This window comes from Hylobates moloch, unplaced genomic scaffold, assembly GCF_009828535.3.
Source record: "Hylobates moloch isolate HMO894 unplaced genomic scaffold, HMol_V3 SCAFFOLD_4, whole genome shotgun sequence".
Classification (NCBI taxonomy): domain Eukaryota; kingdom Metazoa; phylum Chordata; class Mammalia; order Primates; family Hylobatidae; genus Hylobates; species Hylobates moloch.
This window is the reverse complement of record NW_026652279.1, coordinates 85,908,758-85,930,952: the sequence shown is the minus strand read 5'-3', so window position 1 is coordinate 85,930,952 and position 22,195 is coordinate 85,908,758. Positions and strand designations below refer to the sequence as shown.

Below are 22,195 nucleotides of genomic sequence, written 5' to 3'. Positions count from 1 at the left end.
TGCTTTAAATATGTTTGAAAGATGTATTTTCAAGTAGGCACTTTAAGAGTATGATAGTCACTCCCTTTGTTTTCCCTTCCCTAGAGTTTTTATAGACTGTATTTGTAGCAGCATTTGATATACTCTTGGGTACAGTTATTTCTATATCACAGAAAATTGCCAATATGAATTACTTGAGAGAGGACCAGTGTAAAAGAAATAGGAACCAAATAAGTAATTTTCTATTTTGCTTGTCTTTGTTTCTTAGCTGGGGTACAGGGTCATTAATGTTTATTATGTTCATGCGTAAATTATAAGTATTTTTCTGTTATTTACTAAACGATTATCTAAAATTCATTTATTATACATGCTGATGGGGGCAGATCTTAAATGCTTGGTGGAGATAAATATATATGTCTTGGGCATGGCTTCTCTGGTATTCATATATTTATTTACTGTATTGAGAAGACATGGATTTAAATTCTGATGCTAACACTAGCTTTGGGATCTTGGGCTGGTTATTTAATGTATGCTAACCTCAGTTTCCTCATTTGAAACACCCATTGCACAGAATTTTGAGAATTAAATGAGGCTATACACATAAATTACTCAGCATGTGATAAATGTTCACAAAATGGTGATTCTTAATTATGTTTCTGCTTACATTTTTATCTCTTCATATAATTTCATATAGGTATAACTTTATCTAGAAGAAGATTTATGTTTTAGAAATTAATAATTCAAGAGCTTTATAATATAGATTGTGCCTACTTTGAAAAATAATTTGAATTGGCTTACAGTAAAAGATAGCAGTATACTGAAGGAAGGAAAGCAAAAACTAGGGAGGAAGACAGAATAAAGAAAGGAGATAATGAAGACAAATATAGTTATCAAAATTTGATCCTTAATTTTTAATTTCCTGGAAACCAAGGCTAAAGGGATAATATGGTGGCTTACACTATTCTTATTGTATATTAAAAGAAAGCATACTAGTTCATTAAGGTGCTTAACATTTTCCCCTAAATTTTATGATAAGAAAAATATATTTCTTTATAAAGGGACACTGTCAGTGTAACTGATGGGAGAAGTCACCTACAGGTCAGATGCCTAAGGAGATGAGAAATTATACTACTGATCTCATACTATATTCTTAACTTGCTTATATTTTAAAGGGCTTTCATATTTTTTTTCAATTTTTATCTTTGTGTCCTGTATAATAAGTTATATTAAATATAATGTATAGTAGAGCTATAGTAGATCCCATAAAAGTATGCGATCATAGAGGAGGGTAGTATTAATATTGAAAAGAAATGTTTCAGATGATCTCATCAAGGAGGTGGAAGTTAAGTTGGGCCTTGAAGACATTACTAAGGTTTAGAGAGACAAAAGTACGTAGATCTGTGCATATGTAAATATAGTTACCTGTACAAAAGAAAAAGTGTGAGTAAAAAACAAGGAAATGTAGAACAATGCAATGGTCACAAAGTAGAACATTGCAGAAGTGAGCTTAGGAAGACTGGGTCAGGTCAGATCTTGTAGGATCATGAATGCTCAAGAGCTTTATAAGAAATTTGGTCTTTCTTTAGAAAATCGCAAGGCTCTGTTTCTTCCACCTTTTATTTTAGGTTTGGGGGTTGCCTGCGCAGGTTTGTTACATGGGTAAATTGCGTGTCTTTGGGGGTTGGTGTACAAGTGATTTTATTGCCCACATAGTGAGCATAGCACCCACTAGGTAGTTTTTCAACCCTTGCGCACCTCCCATGCTCCACTCTCACGTAGGCCCTGGTGTCTGTTGTTCCCCTTTTGTGTCCACATGCGCTCTGTGTTTAGCTCCCACTTACAGGTTACTTCCATTTTCTGATGGACTTAAAAGTGGGAGCTTATTTGTGTTCATGTGATAATTTGCTTAGGATAATGGCCTCTAGCTGTATCCATTTTGTTGCAAAGGATGTGATTTTTTTTATTATGGCTGCATAGTATTCCATGGTGTATATGCACCACATTTCTTCATCCAGCCCACTGTTGATGAGCACTGCATTGATAGCATGCCTTTGCTATTGTGAATAGTGCTGCGATGAACATACAAGCACGTGTTTCTTTTTGGTAAAACAATTTGTATTCCTTTGGATATATACCCAGTAATGGGATTGCTGGGTCAGATGGTAATTTTGGGCCCGGTGTGGTGGCTCATGCCTGTAATCTCAGCACCTTGGAAGGCCGAGGCAGGTGGATCACCTGAAGTCAAGAGTTCAAGACCAGCCTGACCAACATGGCAAAACTCTTGTCTCCACTAAAAAAAAAAAACAAAACAAAAATTAGCTAGGTGTGGTGGCACACACCTGTAGGCCCAGCTACTTGGGAGGCTGAGGCTGGAGAATCTCTTGAACCTGATAGGCAGAGTTTGCAGTGAGCCGAGATTTCACCACTGCACTCCAGCCTGAGTGACAAAGCGAGACTCTGTCTCAAAATAAATAAAATAAAATAAAATAACATAAAATAAAATAAAAGTAGTTTTGTTTTAAGTCCTTTGGGAAATCACCAAACTGCTTTCCACAGTAGCTGAACTAATTTACATCCCACCAGCAGTGTATAAACATTTCCTTTTCTCCACAACCTTGGTAACATCTATTATTTGCTGATTTTTGTTTTTAGTAGCCATTCTGACTGATGTGAGATCTTACCTCATTGTGATTTTGATTTGCATTTCTCTGATGATTAGTTATGCTGAGCAAATATACTTGTTGGCCTCATGTATGTCTTCTTTTGAGAAGTGTCTGTTCATGTCCTTTGCCCATTTCTTAGTGGGGTTATTTGTTTCTTAGTTGTTGATTTGTTTATGTTTGTTACAGATTCTAGATATTAGACTTCTTGTAGGATGCGTAGTTTGCAAATATTTTCTCTCATTCTTTAGGTTGTCTGCTTATTTTGTTGATAGTTTCTTTTGCTGTGCAGAAGCTCTTTAGTTTAATTAAGTCCCACTTGATTATTTTTGTTTTTGTTACAATTGTTTTTGGAGACATCATCTTGAAATCTTTACCAAGTCTTATGTCTAGAAGGCTATTTCTTAGATTTTCTTCTAGGGCTTTTATAGTTTTAGGCCTTACATTTAAGTCTTGAGTTGATTTTTGTGTATGGTGAAAAGAAGGGATCCAGTTTCAATCTTCTGTATATGTTTAGTCAGTTACCCCAGCACCATTTATTGAGTTAGGGTGTCCTTTCCTCATTGTTTGTTAATGTTGACTTTGTTGAAGATCAGATGGTTGTAGATGTGTGGCTTTGTTTCTGGGTTGTCTAACCTGTTGCATTGGTCTGTGTGTCTGTTTGTGTATGAGTGCCTGGTTACTGTTGCCTTGTAGTATGGTTTGAAGTTGAATAGTGTAATGCCTCTGGTTTTCTTCTTTTTTTTAATGCCTGTGACGTCTTTGTTTTAGACTAAGAGCTCTAGTGGGAGAGTGATGAATAAAAGAGATGTCTCATCCTTTTATCTCTCACTGGTCTCACTTGTCTCTCTTACTAGTCTCACTTGTCTCTCACTAGTTTATTTTGCTATCGCTTAGATTTTCTTCTCCATCCTCATTTTGTTTTTTACAGACTCAGGTTATTATATTAGGTTATTCTAATGATCAATGAGAGGTTCTTTTCTGTTTTAATCTGTTTTACATACATGCTGAGTTGTTTGGAAAAAATTTTAATTAGCTCCTTATTCCTATTCTAAGTGAACAAATTCTTTTGCATTTTGATTTTTTTCTTGAAGTGTGATATAATTTGGCTCTGTGTCCCAACCCAAGTCTTGCCTTGAATTGTAATAATCTCCACATGTCAAGGACAGGACCAGGTGGAGATAATTGAATCATGGGGGCAGTTTCCTCCATGCTGTTCTCATGATAGTGAGTGAGTCTTATGAGATCTGATGGTTTCATAAGCATCTGGCATTTCCCCTGCTTGCACTCATTCTGTCTCCTGCTGCCCTGTGAAGAGATGCCTTCTGCCATAAGTGTAAGTTTCCTGAGGCCTCCCCAGCCATGTGGAACTGTGAGTCAATTAAACCTCTTTTCTTTATAAATTACCCAGTCTCAGGTATTTCTTCATAGCAGTGTGAGAACAGACTAATACAGAGCCTCTTTGTAATCTCACTGTATTTCTCTGCTTTCTGTTTTCTGACTGTTCCCTGCTTTGTTTAGCTAGCGTGTTCACTGTTTTTTATATTTTATATATTTTAGTTTTTTCTCTAGTACAGGGCCCTTTCTGGTTTCAAATGCATAGCAATATCTTTCATAGTTATCCATACCCATTGCAAATCTCATCTTTTCATGAAGATGTATTGTATTGGACTGCTATTGTAGTATCCTGTTTTGTTTCTGAACTGTTGGTTAATACATTTTAGCAAATGATTGTTCCATAATTGTTTTATATATTCTTTCAATTGGCCAGCTAGATTGTTAGCTTCTAAAAAATCACTACCAATAGAAATATAAAATGAGCCAGACATAGTTTTAAATTTTCTAGTAGCTATATTTAAAAATCAAAAGAAACAGATACAATTAACATTAATAATATATTATATTAAACTCAGTATATCTGCTACTTTGGTGGTTAGCTGATGTTTTGACAATTACCTACCTAAAATGCCAAGACAGAGAAGTATTCTATTACCACAAATATAGTCACACCCATCCTCTTACCCTCATAATCCTAACTCTTGGTAACTACTACTCTCTTTTCTGTCTTTATTATGTTGTCATTTAGAGAATGTTACATAAATAGAATCATATTTTATCTGATCTTAGGAGACTGATTTTCTTCACTCAACATAATGTCTGTGATATTTATCCAGGTTGTTGTGTGTATTGACAGTTTGTTCCTTTCTATTGCTGAGTAGTATTCCATGGTATGGACTTTCCACAGTTCATTTAGCCATGTACTTTTTGGGAGGGCATTTAGTTGTTTGTACTTTATGGTTATTACAAATAAAGCTGCTATTAACAATTATGTACCGGTTTTGTTGTAGCTATGTTTCTGCTTCCCTGGGATAAATTCCCAGTAGTGAAATTACTTGATAATATGCTAACTGTATGTTTGGTTTTGTAATATACTGCCAAACTATTTTCAGAGTGATTGTACCATTTTATATCCTTACAAGCAATTTATGACAGATCCACTTTTTTTTTTTTTTTTTTTTTTTTTTTGCATCCACACCGGCACTTGGTGTTACTACTGTTTTCTGTTTTAACTGTTCTGATATATATGCAGGGATAACTCTTTGTGCCATCCATAGATCCTTGTTGATCAAATGCCTCTTCATGTTTTCTGCCCATTTTCTGATTCAATGGCCAGCTTCTTTACTGTTGATTTCTGTTACATTCTAGATGAGTCCTTTATCAGATATGTGGTTTACAAATACTTTCTTCCAGTCTGTAGCTCATCTTTTCAACTTTTTAACATGATATTTCTCAGAGCGAAAGTTTTTATTTTTATGAAGCCTAATTTGTTAACGTTATCTTGAATGGATCCTGCTTTTGGGGTCATCTCTAAAAACTTTTAGCCAAGCTCCAGGTCCTGAATATTTTCTGCTGTGTTATCCTCTAAAAGTTTTATATTTTACATTTAAACTATGATTAATTATGAGTTAATTTTTACAAAAGATATGAAATATAGGTGGAGGTTCATGTTTTTTGGCCTGTTGATAACCAGTTGCTCTGACATTGTTTGCTAAAAAGGTTGTTCATCCTCCATTGAATTGCTTTTGTATCTTTCGTCAGAATAACTTATTGATAATCATTTAGAGCTATTTCTTGGTTCTCGCTTATGCTTCATGATCTATGTGTCTGTCAACTCACCAGTGCTACACAGTCTTGAATTATTATAGCTATATAGCAAGTCTTAAAATTAGAGAGTGATTCCTCCTTTATTTTTGTTTGTTCAAGAAAAAATTTAAGATACTGTAATTCCTTTGCCTTTCATATAAAGTTCAGAATTATCTTGTTTACATCTACTAAAAATATTTCCAGGATTTTTAGAAAATGCATTAAATTGATATGTTAATTTGAGGAGAGTCGATATCTTTGTTATGTTGAATAGTCCATGAACATAGTATGTTTCTATATTTATTTAGGTCTTTGATTTCTTTCATCAGTGATTTGTTGTTAAGAATGATAGTCTTGTACATAGTTTGTTAAATTTACATAGACAATTTATTTTTTAGTGACTGTAAATGGTATTTTAAAATTTCTGTTTCCACATGTTCACTGATGGTATATAGAAATAGAATAGACTTTTATATGTTGATCCTGTTACCTAGCTGAACTCACTGAATGGTTACAGAGATGTTTTCCTAGATTCTTTGGTGTTTTCTTTAGGCATTCATGTCATATGCAGATGGGACGGTTTTATTTCTTCCTTTTAGATCTCTATATCTTTTATTTCTTTTGTTTGCCTTATTACTCTGCAAAGAAATTCCAGTACTGTGTTGAATAGCAGTGGTTGTACAACTATCAACACTGTCTGCATTCAAAACTTTTTCATCACCGCCAACAGAACCTTTATAGTCATTAGGCAATACCCCCACATTTCCCCCTTCCTCATCTTTGGTAACTCTAGTATACTTTCTTTCTCTGTGAACTTGGCCTGTTTTAGATATTTCATGTAATTGGAGTCATATATTTGCCTTTTTGTGTCTGGTTTATTTCACTTAGCATAATGTTTCAAGATTAATCCATGCTGTAGCATGTATGATAACTTCATTCCTTTTTATGGCTGAATAATATTCCATTGTATGGACTATATTATTAAAAGTTATAAATTTTTAATAATTAAGACTGTGTAGTATTGGGCTTCTTTCTTTTTGTTTCTGCTTATTCATATTCCTTTGTTCAGTTACAGCAATGGTGAGAGGACAATTTTCTCAGAAACTTTTCTTGTCTACTTGACTGTTGAGGGCACAAACATTTAGTCTATAACATTATGTGTTATATATGATATATAACACATATATATGTGTGTTTATATAATGATATATAGACATTTAGTCTATAACACCACTGCTGTGATGTGGATGGCTGTAATGGGAGTCCAAGAAAAACCATCTTTGTGGGTACTGGGAAGAGTTTCTGGATTAAGTGGTATCTAAATCGATATTTGTAGATTTAATGGAAGTTAACAAATCCAAGGTTTGAGAGGGAACCCTGTATCATGCATAGGGAGTAACACATATAAAGGATTTTCTATGAAGTGAGGGATGGTTTTGTGGAAACTTTCCTTATGGCAGTAGCTGGGAATTAGAAAAAACTGAGGCTGGGAGTTAATTTGGGCTTTCTGAAAAGTGTTACCATTTTAGAGTTTATCCAAAATAACAAATTGCAAGAAATCCAGCAGTTTAACAATTGTTCACTTTGATTTAAATAATGAACATTGAATTATTGCATATGATCCTAATAATCTAAGATTTCAAATCAAGATATTTAAAGACTCACTCTATAACTAAAACATACACAAAAGGTACTTAAATTGCTAGTATTTATACCTCAGTGCTCTTAGAAGACAACATGTTTCCAAGTCAGCATTTTGTATTTCAAAATTTTTATTCAGTAAAGTTGATTTACTTTATGTAAGTAAAAGTTACTGCAGTTTAAAAAGCTCAGCTGTGATATTTATTTTACATAAATTCACTTAAGACTGATTCTTGAGTAGCAAGCATCATTGTGGACCACTTCTCTAACAGCAGTAGTACCTTTTAGAATTTTTAGAAGGCCTGGAGGAAAAGAACACCATTAACTGTGCAAATAGAGTATCACAAAGATGCATTCAGATTTGTAGGATGTCTCAACTAGTTTATCCTTCTCTTTTATGTATGGTCATAGTGATTCGACACATCTTTTCAAAGAACAGATTTTTAGTATTTAGCTTTGTTTTTTATTTAGCTTTTTCAGCTTTGCTACATCATTTCCTTTGCTTTTTAAGATGTTTTCTTATGTGTTTTTAAAGTATGTTTATTTGATTTTCTTATATTTGAACCTTCAAAATCTTCTTTCTTGCTTTTAACTTTAACAAATTCTTTTAAATTATGGTCTACTACGTGTAGATGTTTCATTTCTTACCCACAAAAATCATTGTTTCCTCATTTTACTCTTCACAGAGCTTTTGTAAATATCCCCTCTCTCTTTCTTTCTTAAATCTACACCTCTGACTTTGTAGCAAGTGATTAAGTGCATTTTGTAGTCTATATTAGGATCCTGGATCTGCTGCTTACTTACGTGTGACCTTAGTCTTGTTGCTTAACCTCACTTATCTTCAGTTTCTATGAGGATAGTGAAGCCTCACTGTAGTTCTTCATAGGATCGTTAAAGAATTGTTTAAATAATGAAGGTCAACTCTTTTTACTTATCATATGCTTTAGTTGCTAATAAGCAACTCATTACAAGCAAATAAATATTTTCCTAATCTTGGGATGATATTTTCATTCAGCAGTTAGCCTCTTTAACACGAATGTATTAAAAGTTAACAATAAAGGTTATAAAACCATCTCACTGTAGAAAGCATAGGCCCATTACAACATCTGTAGTAAATATTTTTACTGCTTCCGGCAATGAAATCAGAGAGCTAAATGATACTTAGAAAGGGGCATTGTGTTTTTGGCTGCGAAAGATGTACACTCAGGCTTCACATAACAGAGCCTGATTGTTAGAATTACATATATTAATTGTTAATTCCTTTCACAGCAGACTCCCCCAGCACTCCTGCAATGAGCCCATCTCTGCTATTTACATATGTAATTATTTGGCTATACCAGACTCTGCTAAAGCAGTTACAACTGGTTTAGGAGACTCATCTAAAAAAATTCTCCAATACTCTACAATTCAAGTGTATACCCTTTATTCTGCAAATTTATACAGAGGCCCATAGGCATAAACCTCATTATCTGCTTCTATTGGTTCAATCAGTAAGTGTCCGTATTGTTGATTTTCCAACCTTCTGTTTTTATATGGTTTATTTCTTGAGAACCTTTTCTGAGTTACCAATCACTAGTGTACAAATTCACAGAAGTGACAGACTGAAGTCAGTTGGGCTCATGATAATGAACAAAAAGGATTTTTATAGTAAGACAATGGTATGGTAAAAAAGTGATGTTCGAGTTGGGTTCAGTAAATGTCCAAGTAGTATCTAACAGAGTGCATGATCCACAATAAATTTGATTTTGCTGGAAACATAAGACTTAAGCTTGCTGAATTTCATGATACTTCAGAGGTATTAGATTGGTGACTACTTTTTTTCTTTTTTTTTTTAATAGCTGGAAGCTGGGGTGGTTAGAGAACTGATAATTGCTAACCTTAACTGAATGCTAACTGTATGTCTCCCATTGTGCCTAAGTATTTAACTCAATTATCTCTTTTAATGCTCCCAACAATTCTATTAGACAGGAACTTTTTTTTTAGGTTTGTAGGTACATGTGAAGGTTTGTTACATAGGTAAACTCATGTCATGGGGGTGTGCTGTACAGATTATTTAATCACTCAGGTATGTATTAAGCCCAGTATCCAATAGTTATCTTTTTTGCTTCTCTCCGTCCTCCCACCCTCCACCTTCAAATAGAACCCAGTATCTGTTGTTTCCTTCTTTATGTTAGTAAGTTTTAATTATTTATCTCCCACTTATAAGTGAGAACATGTGGTATTTGGTTTTCTGTTCCTGCATTAGTTTGCTAAGGATAATTAGCCTCCAGCTCCAGCCATATCTCCACAAGAGACATGGTATCGTTCCTTTTTATGGCTGCATAGTATTCCATCTTGTATATGTACCACATTTTCTTTATCCAGTCTGTCATTGATGGGCATTTAGGTTGATTCCATGCCATTACTATTGTGAATAGTACTACAGTGAACATTTACATGCATGTGTTTTCATGGTAGAATAATTTGTATTCCTCTGGATATATACCCAGTAATGGGATTGCTGGGTCGAAAAGTAGTTTTGCTTTTAGCTGTTTGAGGAATCGCTATACTGCTTTCCACAATGGTAGAACTAATTTACACTCCCACCAACAGCACGTAAGTGTTCTCCTTTCTTTGCAACTTCACCAGCACCTGTTATTTTTGACTTTTTAATAACAGCCATTCTGACTGGTATGATATGGTATCTCATTGTTGTTTTGATTTGCATTTCTCTAATGATCAGTTTTATTGAGCTTTTTATTCATAAGCTCATTGGCCACACTTATGTCTTCTTTTGAAAAGTGTCTGTTCATGTCCTTTGCCTATTTTTTAGTGGGGTTGTTTTTCTCTTGTAAATTTAAGTTCCTTATAGATTCTGGATATGAGACCTTTGTCAGATGCATAGTTTGAAAATGTTTTCTTATATTCTGTAGGTTGTCTCTTTACTCCATTGATAGTTTCTTTTGCTATGCAGAAGCTCTTAAGTTTAATTACATCTCACCTGTCAATTTTTGCTTTTGTTGCTATTGCTTTTGGTGTCTTTTAGACAGGAACTTATATTCGCATTTTGTAGATGAAGTAACGAAGCTTAGAGAAATGGTTTTATAGGCTGAGTGTTGTGGCTCACACCTGTAATCCCAGCACTTTGGGAGACAGAGATGGGATGATTGCTTGAGGCCAGGAGTTTGAGACCAGCCTGTTTAACATAGTGAGATCTTGTCTCATAAAAAAAAAAAAAAAAGGAAAGAAATGCCTTCTTTAAAGACACACAGCTAGTGAGTGGTAGAGTTAGAATCTGAATCCAGGAAGTTTGAATTCACAGCCCATCTCTTAATCACTATTGTAGGTATTTTCATTAGTAAGCCTGAAATAGTAGAAGGAGTTGAAGTTGTTGCATATGAAAAGTGAAACTAGCTTTTAACTAGAGACAATATCTAGGTCAGTCAAAGGGCAGAATTTCGCAGAAGGGCTAGTTGCTTATACCTTTTGTCTCTGTTTTACTGAAAAACATATGCATAATGTAGTATTTCAAAATTTGAGACAAATGTTTCCAAGAATTGTTAATTTTAGAAGACTTTAAAGATATTCTTTTTTTACTAAATTAAAAAAATTCTGGTAGGTGTATCTGTATTTATGGGGTACATGAGATGTTTTGAGACATGCAATGTGAAATAAGCATGTCATGAAGAATGGGGTCTCCATCCTCTCAAGCTTTTATCCATTGAGTTGCTAACAATCCAGTTATACTCTTTATGTTATTTTGAAATGTACAGTTAAGTTATTATTGACTGCAGTCACCTGTTGTGCTATAAAATAGTAGGTCTTATTGATTCTTACTAACTATATTTTTGGTACCCATAAACCAGCCCCACCTACGCACTACCCTTTCCAGCTTCTGATATCCATCCTTCTGCTCTCTATGTCCTTGAGTTGAATTTTAGATCTGACAAATAGGTGAGAACATGCGATGTTTGTCTTTCTGTGCCTGGCTTATTTCATTTAACATAATAATCTCCAACTCCATCCTTGTTGTTGCAAATAACTGGATCTCATTCTTTTTTATGGCTGAATAGTCCTTCATTATGTATATGTACCACATTTTCTTCATCCATTCATTTGTTGTTAGACACTTAGATTGCTTCCAAATCTTAGCCATTGTAAACAGTGCTGCAACAAACACAGGAGTGCAGATATCTCTTCAATATTGTGATTTCCTTTCTTTTGGGTATGTGCTCAGCAGTAGGATTACTGGATCCTATGGTAGCTCAATTTTTAGTTTTTTGAGGAATGTCCAAACTGTTGTCCACAGTGGTTGTACTAATTTACATTCCCAGTCATAGTGTACAAGTGTTCCCTTTTCTTCACATTTTTGCCAGTGTTTATTATGCCTGTCTTTTGAATATAAGACATTTTTAACTGGGGTGAGATGATATCTCATTGTAGTTTTGATTTGAATTTCCCTGATGATCAGTGATGTTGAGCACCTTTCATATGCCCCTTTGCCATTTGTATATCTTTTTTTGAGAAATTGCTATTTAAATCTTTTGCTCGTCTTGGTTCAGATTATTAGATATTTTTCCTATAGAGCTGCTTGAGCTCCATGTGTGTTCTGGTTATTAATCCGTTGTCAGATGGGTAGTTTGCAAATATTTTCTCCCATTCTCTGGGTTGTCTCTTCCTTTGTTGATTCTTTCCTGTGCTGCACAGAAGCTTTTTAACTTGATGTGTTTCCATTTGTTCATGTTTGCTTTGGTTGCCTGTGCTTGTGGGGTATTGCTGGAGAAATTTTTGCTCAGACCAGTGTCCTGGAAATTTTCCTCAGTGTGTTTTTATAGTAGTTTCATGGTTTAAGGTCTGAGATTTAAGTCTTTAATCCACTTTGATTTGATTTTTGTATATCATGAGAGATAGGGGTTTAGTTTCATTCTTCTGCATACAGATATCCAGTTTACTCAGCATCATTTATTGAAGAGATTGTCTTTCCCCCAGTGTATGTTCTAGGCACCTTTGTGAAAAATGAGTTCACTGTAGGCATGTGGATTTGTTTCTGGGTTCTCTATTCTATAGTTACATTGGTCTCTGTGTCTGTTTTTATGCCAGTACCGTGCTGTTTTGGTTACTATAGCTCTGTAATATAATTTGAAGTCAGGTAATGTGATTTCTCCAGTTTTGTTCTTTTTGCTTATTATAGCTTTGGTTATTCTAGGTCTTTTGTGATTCCATATAAATTTGAGCATTGTTTTATCTATTTCTCTGAAGGGTGTCATTGGTATTTTGATAGGGATTGCATTGAATCTATAGATTGCTTTGGATAGTGTGGATATTTTAACAATATTGATTCTTTCCATCTGTGAACATGTAATATTTTTCTATTTTGGGTGTCCTCTTCAATATATTTCATCAGTGTTTTATAGTTTTCATTATATCGACCTTTCACTTCTTGGAGTACATTAACTCCTAGGTATTTAATTTTATGTGTGGCTGTTGTAAATGGGATTACTTTTTAAATTTCTTTTTCACATTGTTCACTGTTGGCATATAGGAATGCTACTGATTTTTGTATGTTGATTTTGTATTCTGTAACTTTACTGAATTTATTATTCTAATAGTTTTCTTGTGAAATCTTTAGGTTTTTTCAGGTATAAGATTGCATCGTCTGCAAACAAGGATAATTTGACTTCTTCCTTTCCCATTTGGATATCTTTTCTAGCTTTCTCTTGTATAATTATGCTAACTGGGACTTCCAGGACTATGTTGAATAACAGTGTTAACAGTGGGTATCCATATCGTGTTCCAGATCTTAGAGAAATGGCTTTCAGTTTTTCTCCATTCAGTGTGATACTAGCTTTGGGTCTGTAGTGTATGCTTTTTGTTATGTTGAGGTATGTTCCCTCTGTCCTTAGTTTTTTGAGAGTTTTTATCATGAAGGGATGTTGAATTTTATCAAATGCTTCTTTAGCATCAATTGAAATGATCTTGTGGTTTTTCTTCATTCTGCTGATATGATGTATCAGATTGATTGATTTGTATATGTTGAACCATCCTTGCATCCCAGGGATAAATCCCACTTGATCGTGATGAATGATCTTTCTAATGTATTGTTGAATTTGGTTTGCTATGTTTTCTGTTGAGGATTTTTGCATCAATATTCATCAGAGGTATTGGTCTGTAGTTTTCTTTCTTTTTTTATTTTATTTTTTATGTGTCTGTGACTGGTTTTGGTATCAGGGTAATACTGGCCTCATAGAATGAGTTTGGAAATAGTCCTTCCTCCTCTATTTGGAAGTATGCCCTTCTCCTCTATTTTTCAGAATAGTTTGAGTGGGATTAATATTAGTTCTTTAAATATTTGGTTAGAATTCAGCAGTGAAGCTATCATTTCCCGGGCTTTTCTTTACTGGGAGACTTTTATTACAACTTCAGTCTTGTAGCTTGTTATTAGTCTGTTCAGATTTTGGATTTCTTCCTGGTTCAATCTTGGTACTTGTATGTGTGGAGCAATTCATCCATTTCTTCTAGATTTTCCAAATAATTTGCGTGTGATTGCTCACAGTAGCCACTAATGATCCTTTGAATTTTTGTAGTATCAGTTGTAATGTCTCCTTTTTTATTTCTGATTTTATTTATTTGGATCCTCTCTCTTAGTCTGGCTAAAGATTTGTCAATTTTGTTTAGCTTTCCAAAAAATGAACTTTTTGTTTCATTGATCTTTTGTATTGTTTTCTTCATTTCAGTTTTATTTATTTCTGCTCTGATCTTTATTATTTCTTTTCTTCTACTAATTTTGGATTTGGTGTGTTCTTGATCATTTAGTTCTTTAAGATGCAGCATTTGATTGTCTATTTGATATTCTTCCTCTTTTTTGATATTGGCACTTACAAACATCCCTCTTAGTACTGCTTTTGTTGTATCCCATAGGTTTTGGCATGTTGTGTTTCTATTATTATTTGTTTCAAGAAAATTTTCAGTTTCCTTCTTAATTCTTCATTGACCCACTTGTCATTCAGGAGCATATTGTTTAATTTCCATGTATTTGTATAGTTTCCGAAATTTCTCTAGGTGTTTCTAATTTTATTCCATTATCAGAGAAGATGCTTTATATTATTTCATTTTTTTTGGAATGTCTCAAGATTTGTTTTGTGACCTAACATACGGTCTGTCTTTTCAGCTGATCCATGTGCTGAGGAAGAGAATGTGTATTCTGCAGCTCCTGGATGAAATGTTCTGTAAATATCTATTAGCTCAATTTGGTCTGTAGTGCAGATGAATTCTGATGTTTCTTTGTTTATTTTTTTCCTGGAAGATGTGTCCAGTGCTGAAAGTGAGGTTTTGAAGTCTCCAGATATTATGGTATTGGAACCTATATCTGTCTTTAGCTGTAATAATATTTCCTTTATATGTCTTGGGTGCTCCAGTGTTGGGGGCATATATATTGAAATTGTTATATCCTCTTGCTTAATTGACACCCTTATCTTTATATAGTGACCTTCTTTGACTCTTTTTACAGTTTTTGTCTTGAAATCTCTTTTGTCTGATATAAGTATATTGACTTCTGCTCTTTTTTTGGTTTTCTTTGGCATGGGATATCTTTTTCCATCTGTTTATTTTCAGTCTTTGTGTGTCTTTATAGGTGAATTGTGTTTCTTTTAGGCAACAGACCGATAGGTCTTGCTTTTTCATCCATTTAGTTAGTCTGTGTCTTTTGATTGGCGAATTTAGTGTATTTACATTCAATGTTATTATTAAGTAAGGTTGTACTCTTGCAATTTTGTTTTTGGTTTTCTGGTTGTTTTGTGATCTTCTTTCTTACATTTCTGTCCTCTAGTGAAGATGATTTTCTCTGGTGATTTAGTTTCTTGATTTTTATTTTTTGTGTCCATTGTATATTTTTTGGTTTGAGGTTACCATGAGCCTTGCAAATACTATCTTATCATTCATTATTTTAACCTGATAACACTATTTGCATAAGCAAACAAACAAGCAAAAAGAAAACTAGTAAAAACTTGCCTTAACTTCATTTTCTCGCTTTTTAACTTTTTGTCTGTTTATATCTCATTATGCTGCCTATGTCTTGAAAAGTTGTTGTAGTTATTATTTTTGTTTGGTTCATTATTTAGTCTTTCTACTTAGGGTAAGAGTAGTTTGCAAACCACAGTAACAGTGTTATAATATTCTGTGTTTTTCTGTGTACTTACATTACCAGTAAGTTTTGTATTTTCAGGTGATCATTTATTGCTCATTAATGCTGTTTTCTTTCTGATTGAAATACTCCCTTTAGCATTTCTTGTAGGACAGGTCTGGTGTTGATGAAATCCCTTAGCTTTATATTTGTTTGGTAAAGTCTTTATTTCCTCTTCATGTTTGAAGGATATTTTCACTGGATATACTATTCTAGGGTAAAAGGATTTTTCCCTCAGCAATTTAAATATGTCCTGCCACTGACTCCTGGCATATACGGTTTTCACTGAAAAGTCTACTGCCAGATGTATTGGAGCTCCTTTGTATGTTCTTTCTTTTCTCTTGCAGCTTTTAGGATTCTTACTTTATTCTTGACCTTTGGGCGTTTGATTACTAAATATCTTGAGGTAGTCTTCTTTGGGTTAAATCTTTTTGGTGTTCTATCACCTTCTTGTACTTGGATGTTTTCTCTAGGTTTGGGTAGTTCTTTGTTATTTGAAGGTTTACTCAAAATAAACTTTCTACATCTCTCTGTTTCTCTCCCTCCTTTTTAAGGCCAATACCTCTTAGATTTGCCCTTTTGAGGCTATTCTCTAGATCATGTAGGCATGTGTCATTGGTTTTTATTCTTTTTTCTCCTCTGTGTGTTTTCTAATAGCCTTTCTTCAAGCTGATTAATTCTTACCTCTGCTTGTTCCAGTCTGTTCTTAAAGGACTTGATGCATTCTTAAGTATGCCAATTGCATTTTTGAGCTGCAGAATTTCTGCTTGATTTTTAAAAATTATTTAAATATCTTTGTTCAATTTATCTGATAGAATTCTGAAAGCCTTCTCTGTGTTATCGTGAATTTCTTTGAGTTTCGTCAACACAGCTATTTTGAATTCTCTGTGAAAGGTCACACACATATCTTTGTTTCTCCAGGATTGATTCTTGTTGCCTTATTTAGTTCATTTGGTGAGGTCATGTTTTTCTGGATGGTGTTAATGCTAGTAGATGTTCTCCGGTGCCTGGGCATTGAAGAGTTAGGTATTTGTTGTACTCTTCATTGCCTGAGCTTATTTATAGCCACCCTTCTTGGGCAGGCTTTCCAGTGACACTGTGGTTCTTCCAGACTTGTAGAGGGACTGTCTTGATGGTCTTGGGCAAGATCTGGGATAATTCTCTAGAATACCAGGCAGAGTCTCTTGTTCTCTTCCCTTACTTTCTCCCAAGCACACAGAGTCTCTCTCTCTTTCTGTTCTGATACACCTAAAGCTGGGGCTGGTATGACGTATGACACAAGCACCCCTATGACCACCACCACCATGACTGTGCTGGGTCACACCTGAAGCAAGCACAGTGCTGGGTCTTGCCCAAGGCCTGCATTAATCACTCCTTGGCTATAGCCTATGTTCACTCAAGGCCCTAGGGCTCTACAATTAGCAAGTAGCAAAGCCAACTCTGCCTGTGTCCTTCTCTTCAGGGTGGCAAAGTCCCCCTGGCCACTAGCAGGTCCAGAGATGCCATATAGGAGTCTGGGACTAGAGTCTTAGAAATCTTAGAAACCTTAGAAATCTACTGGCATTCTGTTGTATTGCGGCTGAGCTGGCACTCCAACCACAAGACACAGTCCTTCCCCTTTTCCACTTTTCCCCTTTCCAAAGGCTGAGGAGCCTCACCCCTTAGCCACTGCCACTCCTGGCCATGAGGAGTACTGCCAAAGTACCATCGACATTCGCTGGAGGACCAAGGGCTCTTATGTCAGCTTGTGGCGAATGCTGCCTGGCCTGGACTCACCCATCAGGGCAGTGGGCTCCCCTTTGGCTCAGGGCAGGTCTAGAAATGCTGTCCAAGAGTCAAGTCCTAGAATTGGGGACCCCAAGAGCCCACTTGGTGCTCTACCTTACTGCAGTGTTGTTGGTACCTAAGATACAAGACAAAGTCCCCTTTACTCTTCCTTCTGTTTTTATCAAGCGGAAGGAGTTTTGCCCCATAGCCACCACAGCTGGTAATGTGCATAGTCTCACCTGAAGCCAACAAGTCTCAGAAACTCACCAAGGCCCTCAACGTAGTACCTTGGTATCACTGCTGGTTATTCAGGACCCAAGGGCTCTTCAGTTAGCACCTGATGAATGCTGCCTAGACTGGGTCCTTTCCTTCAAGGCAGTGGGTTTCCTTCTGTCCCAGGGTGTATCTAGAAATGTCATCCCAGAGCTAGAGCCTGGAACAAGGGCCTCATGACCTCAGGGTGCCCTATTCTTCTGTGGCAGAGCTGGTAAACAAGATGCAAGACAAACTCCTCCCTACTCTTCCCTCTCCTCTTCTCAAGTGGAAGGAAGGGGTTTCTTTTGTATCCACAAGCTGTGCAGAATGGGGTTAGGGGAGGGGTGATGCCAGCATTCCCTTAGCTGCCCCAGCTGGTATCTCAGTGTGTCCATGCCACTTTAGTCCACTGTGTTTGGGCCTAGTTTAGCACTAGGACTCACCTATGAGGTGCAGTCCTTATGGCCTAGACTGCCTTTCAAGTTTACTTAGACACAAAGAGCACTCTGGCCTTTGGTACTGAGGTTTTCAGGCACTCAGGTTTGGACCGCTGGTATCATTGATTCCCCTCTGGCTAGGGCTGGTTGAGATGCCTTCTTGTGGGTGGACATCAGCTTAGTTTGGTCAGGTTTTCCTTTATGCTATAACAAGATGGCACCAGGTTCAGTGCCTCACAATTGCTCTGTTCTCCCTTCACTAGCACTCAGAGATGCTCTTGGCACCAAGCCATGCTGCTGGGGTCAGGGAAGGGTGGTGTCAGAGACTCAGAACTGTTTTCCTATCTTTTCATTGTCTCTTTCAGTGATATGAGGTTAAAACCAGGTTCTGTGAGTGCTCACGTGATTTTTAGCTCTTACGAAGATGCTTTTTTCTGTGTAGTTGTTTGTTAACTTAGTGTCCTTGTGGTAGGGTTAGGGGGACAATCTATGGAGTTTTCTGTTCTGCCATCTTGCCTCATCTCCCTCCTAAAAATATCCTTAAATGAGATTGTAATATTTATATGAACTTGCATGAAGACAGAGTTCTTGTATTTGGATCCTGGGTCTCTTACCCATTTTGTAACATTCTTCAACATACTTTTAACTCTGTGCCTGTGATTCCTTATCTGTAAAATGAAGATAATAATAGTGTCATAATAGATGTAAAACATTTAAAACAGTACTAAATGCCATGTAAGGTTAAGTGGTGGTATTATTACTATTTATCCTATTTACATCATATTCTGTGGTCATCTGTCAGTATTTGTGAATACCTTTCAGTAATAGGAAATTAATTCTACTTCTTGATCCTAATTCTACTCCGTGTCTGTTCCTAATCTTGTTTTTCCTTTGCTTCCTCTTTTCTCATCTACTCATATTTTATGTCTTCCTTCATGCTTTGTATAACTTTTAGCCACCTTCAGTATTTTTTAGAATAAAGTAATGTATGCATACATACATATACATCTTTGTTCCTAGAATTTAGCACTGTTAGTGCATGGTTTTTATCTTGGACATTCATATATTCTAGTTCCAGAACAGTAACTTCTAGACCTTAACAAATTATTTATTGGATGAACAAAGGAATCAATGACTTCAAATTTGTCAGATGTTGTATATGATTATTATTTTATTCCTAAATCTTATCATTCTTTAGACCAAAAGGATATCCAGTTTGACAGTGTTCTTTTTTAAGAATGATGCTTTTAGCGAATATAATAGTTCCTATGGGATTCGATCAACAGAGAGTAAAAGAGTATTATTATGTTATTTTATTCTATGTGTATTTGTCTATTACTGTACTTAAAATACCAAATGGGAGGGGTAGTATGACTTTGGACTCATTTGCCATAATGCTGAAGTCAAATGTGTTACTGTTAAATCAGCTTTCTTTTACCCAATTCACATTTGTGCTTTAAAAAAAAAAAAAAGCATTACAAGACCTTGCATAGTCTGTTCAACTTATTTTTTAACATTCATTTCATTATTTCAACATTTATTATAAGTTTTATCAGTTTCATATTTCTTCATCTTCTATATATGGGGATTATGCCCCAGTTATATCTCTTTGTCTGCAAGACTAGTAATGTCAAAAAAATGAATTTCATGTCTTAAAATTTATCCTTAGTAAATTCTGTATTTTCTGTTGATTATCCCTTTTAAAGGCCAAACCCTCTTTTTAGGAATTTTTCCTGAATCTCACCCAGGAATCTCACGTAGTAGTTTGCTCTATTTTACTACATTTGAAATCACCTTTTTCCATTTATGTGAAAATTAGATTTCTGTTTGCTAGTTTCGATGCTCACAACGCCTTTCACTTATCTGTAGCTCTTATACTTTTGATCAAAATTAATTTTATACCAGAATCCTTAAAATTTTTTAGAGTAGTAGCTTTGAATTCTTGTTATTATTTCATTCTACTGTCATCAGTAACTTCCCATGTTAACACTATTGTTTCTTTCTGTTTACTTTCAGCTGGTTGGTGGAGAATTTGACTTGGAGATGAACTTTATTATCCAGGATGCTGAGAGTATAACATGTATGACAGAGCTTTTGGAGCACTGTGATGTAACATGTCAAGCAGAAATATGGAGCATGTTTACAGCCATTCTACGAAAAAGTGTTCGGAATTTACAGACTAGCACAGAAGTTGGGCTAATTGAACAAGTATTGCTGAAAATGAGTGCTGTAGATGACATGATAGCAGGTATGGGGTTGTCTGACAGGAAAGTATAACTTAAATGTTTATAAAGTTTCACATACTTCTCTTTATATTCTATAGGTAATGTAGATTTGTTGACACTTCTTTGATTTAAAATAAATGGAAATGTATGGAAATTTTACTTTTCTATTAATGGAAAACCTGAAGAGTGGAAGAAGAAAAACATACTATAGTAGACAAACATAATTACTAATGTTATTTTCTAAATTTTAGAAAATCTCAGTACCATGGAGTGCTATGAAATCTATCAGAAAAATAAACAGTATTTTTTTATGTAGTATTTCATTAAGTTTTTACATAATTAAAATACCACGATAGGTATTACAGTTCTGTATAATGAGCATTTTACCAAATTCTTCTAGTTCAGTGCCCCTCAATCTGGCATATATGCAACTATGACAGGAGGTACTAAAAGCCTTAGATAAGCATGGTGTATTTTTTGGACATGTCCATTTTGGAAGAAACTTTTGTATTAAAATAAACTAATATATTATGGGCTAGAACATAAAATTCACCAAGAATTTCAAGATAAAAATACTAATGTTTTGCTTGTTTGGGTGATTTCAAACAATATCTTTGAAATCTATAATTTTTTCACCACCAACCCTTTACTACCTTGCACACTCATTCTCCTGTGTGGCTAGATGCATTTCAGAAAAGTGTTTTGAATATTATTCCAGAGCAAATATCATTCCAGAAAATAAGTTTAAAGTTTGAAATGTTTATTTTTTGTAAGCCATGAATCTTCAGCCTAAGTATCTTCTGACATAAAAGCATTTTCATAATTATAAAAGTGCTGATATTACCCTCCACAGTGTTATACCTGATCCTGGAAAGTAGTTCAGATACCAGAGAATACTCTTTTAACATTTTGGCTTATGCATTTAATTATTTTTAAAATTTATGGAACAAAACATTAAACAAGAAAGAATGGAATGAAAAATGGGTTTAAAAAGAATGCAAAATTGCAAAAAGAATGCTTTGAATTTAAATATTTCAAAAAATTTGATTTTCTGAGAAAATTTATTAAAAATCATCTCTAATTACCTTCAGGGTGGCATATATCTTTTTTTAGAATGATTTAGCAGTCCTGTTTTGGGTACTGATGGCTAACTTGATGAAAAATGAGATTCAGACATCTATTTCTTAAAATACCTTTTTAATAAAGATATAGTAATAGCGTTTCTATAAATTCTAGAGTTACTTAATAGGAATTTATTAATATAGACTTATGTGTACATGTTTTATAGAACATCATATGATCTTTTAATTCTTATATCTGAGCTTAAGCTCTTAATTTCTTTTTTGTAAATTGGCTCCTACTCTATGGAGTGCAGTTTAGAGAATGAGCCAAAATTACATGCATAGTAGTTTACTGGTACATAATTCATCAGCACTGAAATGTAAAAGTGACAGTGAGGATGATTGTACTATAGAAGTTCATATCTTGACATTGCTATTACATAAAGCTCCTTAATTCTCTTATCTTTTTCTCAGTAATAATAACACAAAATTTTCACTTTTTGTAATTTCTAGCATTTCCCTTCAAAAGAGCTTAATGATGGAAGGATATGAGAAAAGAGAATAAATGTCAGAAAAATACCTCTGTCTTGCTTTTTAATAGGGAAATTAAACTTTAAATATTATACTAAGGAAGAACCAGTAGCCACCAAAACACTGCTAACAGTTCATATCTGAATGTATTGTAGTATGTTAAATTCAATGGGGGTACTTTTTATTTAATAATGTAGTAAAATTGTCACTAGGAGGTGGCTAAATTAAACATTTATAGCAAATTGATAAGAAAATTTCATGGTCTTAGTATTTTTTCTTTTAAAAAATCATTTCTAATTACTTTCAATCTTGTTCTCCAGAAAAGAAGACTTTCTAT

The 22,195-nt window shown here is 34.7% G+C and overlaps 1 protein-coding gene across 3 annotated transcripts in view; it reads left to right on the top strand.

Moving 5' to 3' along the window:
- NBEA (neurobeachin) overlaps nt 1–22,195 on the top strand; it is a 736,578-nt gene that overhangs the window by 98,943 nt on the left and 615,440 nt on the right. For all 3 annotated transcript variants that reach the window (XM_058437671.1, XM_058437670.1, XM_032150485.2), the window contains exon 2: nt 20,058–20,289. In XM_058437671.1, the coding sequence (XP_058293654.1) occupies nt 20,058–20,289 (232 nt within the window). The remainder of the gene's footprint in view (nt 1–20,057; nt 20,290–22,195) is intronic.